Source organism: Apostichopus japonicus, chromosome 19, assembly GCF_037975245.1.
Source record: "Apostichopus japonicus isolate 1M-3 chromosome 19, ASM3797524v1, whole genome shotgun sequence".
NCBI lineage: Eukaryota > Metazoa > Echinodermata > Holothuroidea > Aspidochirotida > Stichopodidae > Apostichopus > Apostichopus japonicus.
This window is the reverse complement of record NC_092579.1, coordinates 20,361,420-20,376,592: the sequence shown is the minus strand read 5'-3', so window position 1 is coordinate 20,376,592 and position 15,173 is coordinate 20,361,420. Positions and strand designations below refer to the sequence as shown.

The window sequence follows — 15,173 nt, the reverse complement described above, 5'->3', positions numbered from 1 at the left end:
ATGTGTTATGGAATGTGTTGGCCTGACGTTTCGATCCTAGCAGGATCTTCTTCAAAGGCTAAATGACAAGTAACAGTAACAGAAGGGACAAAAACACGCACAGAATACAGACAGGTTAATGAGCATGGTGAACACATAGATAAAATCCGTGAGGAGAGGTAGGAGATAAACAGTGGAGGGACAGAGAGAGGATTAAGAGAAGGGGGTATGGAATAAACTGGAGAAGGACAAAGACACATTAACCTGCCCCCCCCCCCTCACCCACATCACTCCTCTTCTTACAGCTCTCTTCCACTGTTTATCTCCTACCTCTCCTCTTTCCCTGTTGCTTTCTTCTCTCCATCCCTTGTCTACTAATCCCCTTATACATCTATCTCTTTGTGTTCACCATGCTCATTAACCTGTCTGTATTATGTGCGTGTTTATGTCCCTTCTGTTACTGTTGTCATTTAGCCTCTGAAGAAGATCCTGCTATAGGATCGAAACGTCGGCCAACTTACTTTTACACAAAAATAAATTTAGTCATGTAGATGCTACTGATGACAAAATAGGATATTAAACATGTTCGACTAGATTTGAGTCCAAATTAGTAACTTTTGTAAGCTTTACGTTGAAACGTAAAAACTTGCCTTTTTTCGTTGAAATTCGAGAAAGACAATAGAAGTCTTATGAGGTAGATGAAAACAAGACAAATTTTATCATGTTTAATTCCTAGTATTCCTATTGTTAGGACAAGGTATTCATAAGAATGGATTTATCAGATCTATTAAAATAGAGTAGCAAGAAAAATAACAAAATTGTTAAGGAAATGTAACAAAAAACTGAGTAATACCGATAAGAAAATTCACCAAAATTAAGAAACCATGTCTTCAATTACTTTGCCTTTAAACTAAACTGACGGGAAAATGTTAAAGGGATGTTTAGATGGCAGAAAACGTGACACTTACTTTGTGGAGAAAATGTTTCTACAACTGTTGGTCGAAAACCCCACCTCGATGAAATATTTTCCATAACGCGACATGTACAGTGGATTGAAAGTAAATCCGTCCAATTTTATGAAATGTAGGCTAAAAGATATTTCTTTGTTATGTTCTTTCATTATGGAAGGCATCGGTCTAGTGTACTAAACATTTACAACCCGCGTCGCAACTGCCTGGTCATTTTGAGTGCGTTTACAATTGAAATGCTTTCATCAAATCTTGTTAATCTCATCTCTGTTTCCACGTGGGTGCTCGATATAGGCCTATAACCCACTTCCGTTGTTCTCAAAAATTGTGAATCGGTCTCGACAACGCCTCCTCCCATTCAATCACCCAACCTCCGCCTGAAATGTATAGAATCCTATCACACCGTGACACCATGTGGGCATTTGACAACACTATGCCATCGTCCGTTCATCAATATGCTGAATTCACTATTAACATGAAGTATATGGTTTTTATAAATATTACCCTGCCACCCCACCCCTATACTAACACCCCTCTACTCACCCTGCAATACAGCCACTATATAGAAGAGTTTTGCTGTGGTAAGGAGGCCTTCAAGACTTTTATTGTTAACATTTCTTGGCAAACTTCTTCGCGTTCCACACCAACCAATAATAACCCCTTCTCCTATTGTTTTCAAAAACGATACTTCAAGTATCGAGAGACTAATATCAAACTCAAATTATTCTTTTAGGTGTCAGTCCCCCCCCCCCCCACTATCGTTCCCCCCTGCATGTCTGGGAATGGGATATTGTACTCTATCGCCAATGTGTATATGAAATACTATACTAAAATTATTGCCCCACTTCACATCACGTGTGACACTGAAACTGTGTGCATTAATGGGGTACCCATTGTTAACACAATTAACATGGGGTGAACATGTCATATTGGAGGGGAGGGGTGTGTAGGGGCCCATAAGTCAAATCTGTGAGTGTGTTTGCGTGGACACAACAGTGTATTGATATCTCCGAAGCCCAATGGACTTCGAAGTTGGTTGGATGTGTGCATGGAAACTAGATCTTATGGCGTCTGCGTCAGGCGCGTATAGCGAGGAATTTCCCAAGGGAGGGGCGATCGAAGCCTGTACGCAAACTATCTAAGCGAAGCGCCACCGTGAGTTAGCGCGAAGCGCACACGAAAATTGTGGCCGAAAATTCCTCCCAGATCTCTGGAAATGGCACTTCCCAGGCCTTGTAAGTTACATCTAAGCAGTTTCTATTTTGAAATTACTATCGATATCATAAAACAAAATATGCTCAAGGGGGGTTCCCCTTCGCCCCCCCCCCCTTCGCTACGCGCCTGGTCTGCGTGACTGATGCAGTCAGAGGGCGATGCAGGACATTTGAGAAAATCTAACTGGAATGATTGATTTCAATCTTAAGAAAGGGACGCTATTCACCCTTTTCATCGTGTTCTTTCGTAATTATATATGGGTCTACAGACAGAGGAACTTTTAATATATAATAATAATAATAATAATAATAATAATAATAATAATAATAATAATAATAATAATAATAATAATAATAATAATAATAATAATAATAATAAAAATAGGTTACGTGTTTCAATGTTTATTATTGATTTCATGAAGCAGGGGTTAATTAACAAATTGTTAATTATTTAAGATGACTAATGAGAGCTAGTCGCATATACATGGTATATATAGGAAGAGAAAGCAATTTAAAAGAGAATGGGCCGAGGTGTACGTTTCATTCTTTGATCTGTTACAAGACCGTGCTTTAAAAACAGTTAATCAAAATATTTGTAACGAATCACTTCATGCTTTTCTGGGATTGATTTGGGAAAAGTACCATAAAGGAAGAAATAGAGTAAAGGAAGAGGTGTTAGGAGAGGTAAACATAAGAATTGTTGCCAATACGATATTAAGACACACTATAAATAGAGGTCTAGCTGTAATTCGCAGAAATGTAATTGAGGACACCAATGAACTCAGCTTTCGAGATGACGCCATCATCACCAGCCATATGAGCTTTCTGAAAGAGAGAGAGACAACAAAATTAAAAAATCGACTGCACTCATAGAATGTAATAATACAATTTTAAGCTAATTGTTCAGAATAGTTGATATCAATATGACTATTTCAGGCAACTTTTTAAATATCATTTTGCGCCTGCACAGTGGTGCACAACGAGGAGAAACGTTGTAAATAAACCAAAACGGCAACACTGGTGGTACGTACCAGTATTTTAAATAAAGAAGAGGTATATGAACCATGGAGGTGAAGTCGTCTCCCTCCTATTAAACTTGGGTTTGGTGAAGGGGGGGGGACTCCGGGATGAATTCAATTTTGAGACATCAAGTGGTGCATTATGAGGCATATTTATGCTATAAACTTAAGCTATAAGTTCGAGTCATTCCAAGATTAATGTATATATGTCATCAAGTTACAGAGTTGTTGACAATTGACAATTCATAATCATGGACGTTAAAATATGAATCTAAGAGATTGACTTTGGTCAGCTTGCGGCTTTGATAAGCCAATGAGGCTTTTTCGCGAGTTCCTGTGTACACCCCCGCCCCCCCCTTCCCAACACACACATACATTCACTTCCTCCCTTACACATTATCCACTGCTATGAAAACCCCGCCCGCCCCTCCCGAGCCTCCCCGCCCCTCCCTTGAAACTTCAGAATATATCCATTATAGTTAAAGAGTTAGAAATAATTGAGTTACTAACAAAACATACAACAACAACAAAAAGATATTCATATCAACTTTTCGAAGAATTATAGAAAAACTGAAGATTCTGTGCCTCAATTTGTACGGACAAAATGACAAGCAATACCAAACCATCTCACTCACCAGTTGCTCGTTCTTCCAGTGGTTGACGTTATTGTACCAATTCTGACAAAGGAAGATCAAATAGGGATAGTTATCACATTTGAATAATAAGTAACATATTCAAATATGTTCGGTTCTTTAGATAAGGCTCAGGTATAGAACAATAATGTTTGAAATAAATTACCAATCAGGTTAAATAAAAAAAACACAATCTTTATTATGAAAAATCAATTCCTTTTAACGTCTTAGTTTAAAAAAGTATAAGGTTGTGTTAACGAAAATCTTACTTCGAATTCTGTGGCACTGATGAAGCCATCCCCGTCTGTGTTAGCGGAAGCGACAGCCTAATTCGAGAAATTGGAAACTTGTAAATTATTAAATTGTCAAGAGGCGTTATTTTTTTTATTAATTATCATTCCATCCAGTATCCCAACAATGTACAGTTCAAGAGAAGTTATGCCTCTTCACTCATACTTCATTCGTTTATTTATTCTGATATCACCACCTAGAATATCTAAAATCACTGAAATCTATAAAGTCGCATGACCATGAAAATATTTTGTTCACTCCGACACACTCATACTTAATTAATCTGTTCTTAATTTGTTCGTTCGTTCGTCCGTTCATTTATATACATTCATCCGTTCATTCTTTTCGTCAGTTCATTCCTTTATTCACTATTCACTCATGCTATCATTCAGTCATTATTTAGACATTGGTTCATTCATTCATATTTCATTCATTCATTCATTTATTTATTCATTCATCTTTTCATCTGTTTATTCACTTAGTTCATAAATGAACTATTTATCCAGTCAATCAATCACTTGCTCATTTCATTTACCCAGTTGTTCTTGTCTATTCAGCAATTCATTAATTTCGTCTAGTCATTTAGTCAGTGAACCACTCATTACTTCATAAGTCCATCAGTCGCTTCGATTATATAATATTGTTCACTCAGCCAATCAGCTAGTTTCATCTACTCAGTCGTTATCATTAATAACTTTCTTCAGTTTCAACACGCATGGTTACAACACTTCCAACTGAAGATGTATTGACCAATTAAAACTTAAAATTTCCAATTTAGATCTTAATTTAATATTCTCACGGTTTTGTTTTGTATTGTAAACATCTTTCCCGGAAAACATTCCATGCCGTGATGTATGAATGAAAAATACTTAATATTTGATCTAAGAGTTCCTCGCTTTTTGCGACTAGTATTAATAATTTTCAAAAAGAAAACCGAAAGTGTATACTCACTTGCTCGACAGTGTACTGAAATGTTAAAATAAAAGGAAGAAAAATTGGATGAGTTATGCTATTCCCTATTTTCTCCCTGGTGAAATAACTATCTTAACGTAACTATACCTTGTAAATGTAAAATAAAAAATAATGATATAAATCTGATTGCTTTAACAGAATATACCTCATATTTTCTATGTGATTTTTCTTTTTCTTTAATTTCTTTTCTGATACAATGCTTTCTGATTAAATCAAGATATCATCAACAGCCGCTTAAAGTTTTACTTTGCGTTAGGTTTTGTAAACGTTTGTTTTATCTTTCTTACCACTTCATACATAATATCCACATATTATATGGTAAACTTGCAGCCTCGGGCGAAACTATCACTTAGTTAAAACCATTTGGATTACTCTAGTTAGGAAGTTTTTTGGTAGAGAATTTCACCTTTGAATGTTACTTGGCTCATTTCATCGTTAATTTAACTTCGAGTATGTTAACCAGCACCTATTTGGCTATACTAATTTCAAATTACTACTTTCTAATGTCTATACAGGACAATAAAGTTCAGGAATTGTTTTGGGACCAGCACAGATGACCTTCAAAATGAAACGTATTACGGGAGTGCTCTTATAACGTCCACCAGCCCTGCAGACCTGTTATGCGCCCCTTTAACTTCAAGCATCGAAATAAATATACAACAACTACTTTAATACACGTATACCACTCACAGGTTCAACGACCCAAGTTGGCCCACTGTGACAATTAAGTCACCCAGCCTTCATATTTCTTAACTTAATATAGCCTATTATTTAAAAGTGAGTAGTCTATTCTTTATCTCATTTTCCCTCACCTCCCTCATCCTATTCCCCGTTCCCCCCTTATTGTCCCGGGCAGCGGGGCTTTATCGCCCTTCTCCCTACCAAACCCCCTCCCCTCTCGTCAGGCTTGGCACAAAGTTCTATCCCATACGACCAATGAACACTGTCTCAAGTCTGGGTGTAATTGTTCACCCCCCCCCGCCCCACCCCCAGTTAAGTAACTTTATTTGATGACGTTGATGACGTCAATATACCAACAGAAGACCTTAATTATCGAAATGTAACAATTAACATGCTTACCCCACTCTGGGTTGGGTTTTCTTGTTCATATTCCTCCAATTTGGATTGGAATTCTTCGACACTAATTTCCCCAGTGAAACGATATATCTGTGAAAAGACAACGATGGAATATAATTTAAAAGGAAGCTGGCAAGGTATGTAAACATATGTTTATATATATATATATATATATATATATATATATATATATATATATATATATATATATATTAATATATATATATATATATATATATATATACATATTCTTTTTATGTTTCACATTGCTTCACATCCCGACACAGATAAATGAATATATGTTAGTTCTGTCAGCTCAATTAAGATAGAAATTCAACATCATAGCGGCTTCATATACAATAACAAATAAATAAGAAAAAACTCTCACCAACGGAACCATATCTTCAAGATGTCCCTTTAAAGGTAAAAAGAGAAAGAAAGGAAGGAAGAAAAAGACATTTTCAATAATTTGTCTATTGTAGTATTAATGCATACTAAACATAATCATCATCCCGTTTTAGTATAAATAACTCGATCCGGGTTTTTTTTCTTCTTACCGAGAAGGAGTATAATGCTGGAATAAAACGGTGGGAATACGCTGTCTCCCCGACCCGATTATAGGAACATTTTCATCACTACATGAAAGCGTGCTTGTCGGCCTTTTCTCCAAATTTCTATGAAAAGGGAAAACATTTCCTATTTGATAGCCCTACACTGCAGCTTTAGTCGCGGTGAAACATTTTAAAGGTTTCATTTAATGAAAGAAGGTATATGAAAAATGGAGGGGGGGGGAGAGAACAGTGTAATGTTTGAACTTATAATTGTTGGACTGAAATTTGTCAAGGCGGAGTGGCGACAACACAGATGAATTTCAGCCACGCAGTGCATGAACTCGGTCGGCTGTTCTTTATATGCCCTTACCCCAGTAGCCTCCTTGAAATACTTCATAGTCTGATAGTAATGCTGAGAATTGAAAGAAGAGAAGAAAATTAAGCGTACTAATATATATTTTATTCATTATATGGATTCAATAGGTAGCAATACGTGAACATTATCACGGGAAATGAATCATTCAAGTAGACCTAAACCTATCACGAGAGACTAAAGCAATATGACAATCTCCCGCCGTGTGTGAGATGTTTCATACAATATATATCACAATAGTGGAATAGCTGATCTTATATTCTGAGTTGACACTTGACTTAATGCGATCATTTTCCAATCATTATCACACTATGACCCCCTCCCCCCCCCCCGCCTCCCTCCCCCTGGTACTCAAACTTTTTTGGCTTGGTGACCTAACTTTTCAACTTGATCAGGGCAGAGGCAGATGTTGTGGGATGCGGAAGGAGATGCATGTAGGAATCATCTCCGCCCCTCTGATGAGAAATGTATATACCCCCTCTCCCCGCCGCCCGCCCCCAGTTTGAATATCAAGGGTTGGTACCATACTAGGTTGGTAACAATTATAACTTTTGATCATTCGGAAGAGTACAATGACAGAGCGTCAGCCAGTTGTAAATTTATATGTTATAAAATCAGTTTAAAATGAGCAAATTTTTTACTATTTGATGAATACTACTATACATCGTTGAATTAGTCTATCATTCTCATTAAATATTGAAATAACAAAACGTTGATTCAACAATTATACACAACATACGTTATTTTTAGTACCAATAGCAATTGTGAAGAGAGAATAAGTCGTTATTTGTAACATGTTAAATTGTATAGCGTTCTTAAACGAACTCTCCCAAAATCCTACCCTACGTAACCCTCCCACTATACCCTTACTAACCCCCCCCCCACTCCCCCGTTCCACACGAATTGTTATTGTTTATGGAAAACTCTCGTAAATTAATTTCAAACAGGACTTACGTAAAATTCAGGTCCGTCAATGGAACCGTCGTCGTTACTGTCGGCAAAAGCCACGGCCTGTCATGTGAAAAGAAAATACGCATGCGCATGCGCATGGAAATATAGCTATTATAATAAATACGTGTAATTCTGTCCTACATGTATATATGCGTAAGGGGTTTGCCACTTTAAAATCTAAGGCTTTGGAATAGTCACCTGTTACAAGTGTTTGAAATAGGAATGAATAAGTTAATGTTAAATAAGTTAAAGAATAAGGAATAAAAATGAAAGGAATGAGAAAATAACATTTGGTGTGAAGAAACGAGATTAAATTATAAATTTGTTTTGTTGTATATATGTAAAGTTGGAGCAATATCCAAAGTGTGTGATTACATTACAAAGAGATAGAAAATATATGTATATATATATATATATATATACATATATATATATATATATATATATATATATATATATATATATATATCATGTTTACTCACGTCATCCACTGAGAACTACATGAAGAAGAAATGAGAAATTATACAAATAATTAAATGGAGTGGAATTCAAATAAGAATCTAAGAACTTGGATTGACTGCAAAAACTTATAGAAAACTTTAATATTAATATATGTGGAGGTTGACTTCATAGATAGATGCATTTGACCACGACAATTAATAAACAAAATTTATAAAAACTGAAACATTTGAGTCCTTTCAGCATCAAACTCGAATTCTCAAATGAATATCTGAGTTTTTGGATAGCTTACAACTTAGGCTATCAAAGTGTCAAAGTGAACGTATAAGAAAACATGAATTGAGATACGACCCTTGCCAATCAATTCTGGACGGTCCCCGCCTGCGTATTTCTCCTGCATGATATAACCCTTTTAGAAATGCCATAAATACACGAACTTTATACGAAAATTCGTAAACAACTCTAGAGAAGGTCATGGTCAATTTGATGTCACACTATGGAAGATTTTTTTACTGATGTTTTAATAATAATAATAATAATCATATCAATAAACTAATAATAATTATAGTAACAATAATAATAGTAATCATCATCAAAATTGTTAGACCTATATACCCGTCGAAATTCTATCATTTCTTGCCCATACTATTTCTTCCTTTTGTGAGACACCTGATTGGTAACTTACGGCATCTGAGGGACTTGCCAGTGAAGACAAAACGTCATGCATGGTTGAGACAGATATATCACCGGTGAAAGCGAATACCTGCAAAATGAATATCGATTTGTGAGAGTGTCCTGAAGTATGACAAAGGTTGTAATGAATGTACGTTGAAGAAAAAGAAGAAGAAGAAAAAGGTAACACGCGAAACCAAATGGTTCGTGGTAAGGGTTCCAATTTCCCCCTTGTAGCGGACAAATTTGTTCTACAAGTATCCATTGTTTTACCTCTATATGATGTTTGTGAGCGGTGACACGGGAGACAAAATTCCCCCATCCTCTGCCCTTCTACTAACTCTGAGCCACCCCCTCCCTCCCAAATGTCACCCTGCTCAATCATGACATATACTTCAAAGTAACAGCTTCCTAAAAGGGACACTGTTTTTTGGTTCTTGCTTTTTAAAGACCTATTTTACTCAAGCTTATACTGTACTAAAAAAAAATCACAAAGAAGAAAAAAAAAGTCAACCTTTAACCTTACCTGACACGACGAGATACTTAAAATGAACATGATCTACCCCGAACAGCAACAAAAATTGGTTTGTTCCATTTTTTTTGAGACATTTTAGGGGCCAAGTTAGATAGTTACTTGACAATGTGTTACATCATTGTACTACCAGAGTTGAACTTTCTTAGATTTGATGTCCTTCTCTTCCATACATTCGTGGTGAAAATCGGATTTTATTGTCTCTTTTAAACTGAACTGAGAGACAGTGGCGTAGGATGTTACTTTTGAGTGGGGGGCTGAAGACTGATGGCCGGCTTGGGGGAGGGGTCTAAGGGGAGGGGGTGCCCCCCTCCTCTTTGGATTTTTTTTGCATTTGCAGGTGGCCTCAGATGCAATTTGGTGCAATATAGCACACTTCAACACCCACTCCATTTTGTAAACTAAATTTTGTATTTTCACCTGGCCTTAGATGCAATTTGGTGCTCCAAATGAGATTTTTTTTCTCATTTGGAAATGAAAAAGGGGTTTTTTGACTTGCGAAGTGGGGGGGCGGAATGATACTTCCGCCCCTCCACATTTTTCACTGGGGGGCTGGCGTCCCCAGCCCCCCCCGGTTTCTACGCCCTTGCTGAGAGATGATAAGTGAAGTCTTGATTATCAAGAAACTATAACTTCAAACAGGGCATCACGCATGACTTTTGACAGAATTTTAGAATTAGTATGTAATAGTCCAATAAAAGAGGACAAAACTGCCGGCAATGTTTCAACAGCTATTCTGGTTATCAAGACACCCACATTTAAACTATGATAAATTCCTCTGCAGGAATGCTCCTTCAAAGCCTAAACTGATGCATAACGAAGGTTGCTCCTCAGTGTAACTTAGCCTAAATGTTAATGTTAATCCATTGCCTTTTACATTCTAATAACTCAATCAAGACATGTTCCTTTTTAACGTCATATAAACAACATAGCACATTTGGATGACATTCAACACACTTCGATTGTCCCTGACAAATTTGTGCTACATCGTTAACATGTCATCAGGGGCGTCGGAAGCTATTTTGAATTGGTACGGCAGATCAGAGTGTGGCCATCTATCATAATTATCGGAGGACGTTTAGTAGGTCAAACTACGCTACGCGCCACCATGGTTGGCGCGTAGCGTAATGGAGAAAATTTGGAAAAAATACCTCCCAGATTGCAGGAAATGGCACTTCCCGAGCTTGAAAACAAGACCGGCCCCTGCCATGCCAGAGTAGTCACATTTAGCCTACTTGCCGTCATCATTATTATGAAAATAATTGAAAAATATACCTCCCAGATTATTTTTTGCCATTTTTTGTTTTCTTATTCCTTCTTTTTTTTTTTTTGCGCCGTGAAGATTGGTCCGGCGTTCGCCGGACCTGCCGTACCGGCTCCGACGCCCCTGGTCATTTGAGACCATGACAGCCCCATGTTTTCCCCATGGAGTTTTGCGTTGCATCTGAGGGAACTAATCTCAGGGTATGTGTATTAGACTACACAGTCCGGCCATTTTAATTGATCATCTGTACCTATTTAAAGGGTCATTTCTCAAAAAGTAAAATTTTGGTAATCAAATATGGGCCGGATAGAAACGTTTTTTAATATCTACAATATATCAAAATGAATTCTGTGCCAAAAGTCATCTTTTAAACTGATCTTACCGCGCCGGGTTTCTGATAGTCAGCTACAGCTGCGGCATAGTGCTGTGAAGAAAATTAACAAAACAAAACATAAGTAGTTTCTCTTATATACTTACTAATATATATGCTACTCTTACATCTCAATTTATATCTATACATTCACCCACACAAACACACACATACATATATATATATATATATATATATATATATATATATATATATATATATATATATGCCTTACATTGCTGGTACATCATCGCGACAACTCTGGACCACTATTTGATATGGTATTAACCTGTGCCTATATGTTTTCATCTAACATAACAATGTTTTTTTCCCGCATATATCGCGGCTGCTGCTGGTAATTAACCGAATTGCTTATTAAGGTGCTTCAAACATAAACTTAAGTACATTTGAGAACCACCAATTTATGTATCAAGTAACAGTTACGCCTTCTTGCCTGTTTTTGTCCTTTGTACCACTATTTCTGCATCTACTATTAACTCTAACTTCACACCTTCAACAAAGATTAATGTATGAAATTTATCTTGAAATTACAAAAGAATTAAAACAAACATACCACAAATTCTTGGTCGCTTATTTCCCCATCTTGGTCGGCGTCAGCAAACATGAAAGCCTGTAAAATAAGAAGAGGAAAATGGCGATTTTATCCACGGGCCATGGGTTTGATGCAGCATGTGATGTTGGCTAAGTGTAATTTATATACTGCAACAACTCATGTACAACAATAATCACTATTAATGTTCGTATTTACACGTATTGTAGATGTATGCTCCCTCTTGATCACAGGGTCGATCTGATACCCATATATATAAATCTAGTTGACTCATTTATTTGAGTTTTGCCTTATAGCATGGAACGTTACATGGTGTCAGAAGTGGGATTAGAAGACAGATCACAATATATATGGATCAGTCCTACCCATCCATGATATTTTAGTCTTACTTATAACAAGGAACGTTACATGGTGTCAGAGGTGGGATTAGCAGACAGATCACAATATATATATGGATCATTCCTACCCATCCATGATATTTTAGTCTTACTTATAACAAGGAAAGTTTCATGGTGTCAGAAGTGGGATTAGAAGACAGAACCCCCATGCATCTGAATTATCCTATACTCATCCATTGTTTTCTTTCAATCTGTATTTGAGACTTGCCTTATAAGAAGGTCACCGTTTATAGGTTGTTTAGAGTGGATTCAGATACACGAATATACATGAGAATCAACGTTTGATTTGTTTGTATTACAATAAGAAATATTACACTGGACACAGTAGCAGTGGTATGGATTGTATTCAGTTCGAACAGAAAACACTTGTACACAACAGCAACAAAGTTGTGTTTGGATCTCATATAAGTAAGCTTACATGAAATGAAGTATAGTAATTGTATATATATATCATTGTTATAGAGCATGAGTGGGCAACCTTTTTCAATGAATGGGCCAGATATAAGGAGTGAAAAATTGACTGGGCCGCACCTAACGAACGACCTGCTGTTGATTTTAAAGCTTTTATTCCGAGGACTTTCAAGCAATAGGTGTGTGTATTTAATCTGTATTCACAAAAACATAATGTCAATACAGTACAGTTGATAATAGGCCTACCTGACAGCATCATTGGTGATGATAAATTCTAAGCAGCTAGCTCGTTTTTTGTGATGATGTAAAATTATATTATTTTTTCCCCTTTTTCTTGAGACATCTCACGGGCCGCAAAAAAAATATCACTGGCGCGCCGAATGTGGCCCGCGGGCCGTAGGTTACCCACCCCAGTTATATAGAGGGTACGCAGGGTGCATATCAATCAGAGTTGTTTTGGCTAATTTAACAAACAAACAGAGTAAATGTCTTTCTGGTAAGGAGATGGTAATATACATGCAAGGTGATAACAAGTTATTTAGAGGTTTAACAGTGAGGAGTGTATAGCTTCACTGATGCAAACGGTTTATAAGCAACTTTCACAATATAAGATAGGAACCAATATAACCTAAAATTATTAAGAAAAAAATGCAGGCTTACCGTCTCAGCATCATACTTCAGTCAAAGAAAATAGAAAGAAAAGAAAAATAGAGAAATAATTAAAGATATTGAGAAATATAAAGACGTGATTTTCAGTCTTTGAAACGGGAGAAGTCTATACCTTTACCAAACTATCCAATTATATAATTCAAAATGAATTTGCAATTGATCATATACGTTGACAAAAAGTGTTTTCGTCCTTTTAATAAATGAAGGAAAAGTTAGGTTGAGTAATAAATGAATTTGATTTACTGACGTTTAACATTTTGTCATTGTGACACTTTTTTCATAGCCTATACATATCAGTCAAAATCCTTTTTAAGTCAAACTGGAAAATTCCCACTATTTTTTCACTATTTGACATGAAATATGATATATCAAATAAAGAAAAACGGAAAGTTGCGCCTACGGAAGAGTTCAATGTATAGGCTATTTTTTATTTCATGTTATAGTGGCCAAGCAAAATAACATAACGCTGATTAATATTATCTCATTCGCGGTACTTTATTCATTTTGTTTTACAAAATTTCCACAATGACAACTTCTCTTTGTCTATACAGTGTGTATCTTTAAGAGTTGACTGAAAGTTCGTTTAAACTACATAAAGTTGCCGCAACCACAATGCAGCAATTGCCATTCATGCTAGACACTCACTTTTGTTAAGAAATTAAGCAACCGGTAATTAGAAAGTCTCCTTTTATTGAAAAAATGAAATACAGTAGTATCTAAATATATAAGGAACTGGAGAAAATGGTCTGTGTATTAGACTATATAGTCCAGTCGCTTTAATTTATCAATCGCTACAGTTTTAATTATTTTGGCGTATCAATAACATGCATATATATATATCGGAGAAGTTTAAACTTTCCCTTTATTAAAGTTAAAATGAAACACGGACTAGAAAAGTTATAAGACAACATTACTATAAGAGACTTAAGTGTGAAGTAGATTTACATGAGACTATCGAAGAACGGTAAAACTGTCTAGAAATCTTTGCAACCAACGTTAATTATGCTAACACGTCATAACTAAGCTTTTTCTTTGACATTCATGAATTCTACACTTCTTTAGCGTGCTTTAACTTGTTCCCTCGCTGATATATGGAAAATTGCCCTGAGGTATAGCTGTATGAGAACTGAATAATTAAGTCAGATACATGAATGCGTGCTTTGCTAGCCCGAATAATAGAGAACGATTAAAATAAGCAAAGTGCGAAATATTACACTATGAGCTGCTAGGATAATTTACAAGTCCCTGGCGAAGTGAAAGTTAATACCAGATTGTATAGCTCCGAGGGTGTAACATGAGCATACATATTAGCCTAAGCTGTTGCGCCGCCAGACAATCGGAATATGGAAATACTGCAACATGAGAGAAACGATTATGGGCGCCTTATTAAGTAAACCTGAAATTGTTTCGATTACAAAATAACTTTGTGAGTTAAACAAAACAGTATCAAGAATATTACTCCTGTATCGGGCAAACTAACAAAACAAAAACACATTTCAGAGAGTCAGTCGAAAATTAGTAACCCATTGATTTACATTGTATACTTAAAAAAAATTAAAGAGCTATTTGAAAAAAAAAGCTTCTTTGTGATTATGAAATCGCAAAATAATATTAAAATTGAAATCAGTTTAGAGAAATCAAAGTTTCTTTTACCTGAGCTCGGCCAACTGTAAATACAGCGAAAAGGAGAACGATCAACTTCATCATGATTCTGGTAAGTGCAGTCTTCAAACAGATCTTGGTTGAAAAGTAACCTGATACCATGCTCGTCAACAGTATTTATATCCATCCACATACCTG

At 36.1% G+C, this 15,173-nt stretch overlaps 1 protein-coding gene across 1 annotated transcript; it reads right to left on the bottom strand.

Annotated features, from left to right (window-relative positions):
• Positions 1 to 2,547: 2,547 nt before the first annotated feature.
• LOC139959944 (uncharacterized) lies at positions 2,548 to 15,167 on the bottom strand. The gene is made up of 14 exons (XM_071957890.1): positions 15,027 to 15,167; positions 13,365 to 13,379; positions 11,899 to 11,955; positions 11,337 to 11,378; positions 9,172 to 9,249; positions 8,510 to 8,524; positions 8,031 to 8,087; positions 7,074 to 7,115; positions 6,541 to 6,567; positions 6,156 to 6,242; positions 5,055 to 5,069; positions 4,082 to 4,138; positions 3,816 to 3,857; positions 2,548 to 2,986 (listed from the first exon to the last, which is right to left on the bottom strand). Exons 1-14 carry the CDS (start codon positions 15,135 to 15,137, stop codon positions 2,900 to 2,902), a joined length of 732 nt encoding a protein of 243 aa, XP_071813991.1. The 5' UTR covers positions 15,138 to 15,167; the 3' UTR covers positions 2,548 to 2,899.
• Positions 15,168 to 15,173: the final 6 nt, after the last annotated feature.

Coding starts and splice junctions, on each gene's coding strand:
- LOC139959944 (XM_071957890.1), bottom strand. CDS start 15,137: ATGGTATCAGGTTACTTTTCAACCAAGATCTGTTTGAAGACTGCACTT. Junction 11,379..11,898: donor TAAGCGACCAAGAATTTGTG/GTATGTTTGTTT, acceptor TTTTCTTCACAG/CACTATGCCGCAGCTGTAGC. Junction 9,250..11,336: donor ACTATCAGAAACCCGGCGCG/GTAAGATCAGTT, acceptor TTCATTTTGCAG/GTATTCGCTTTCACCGGTGA.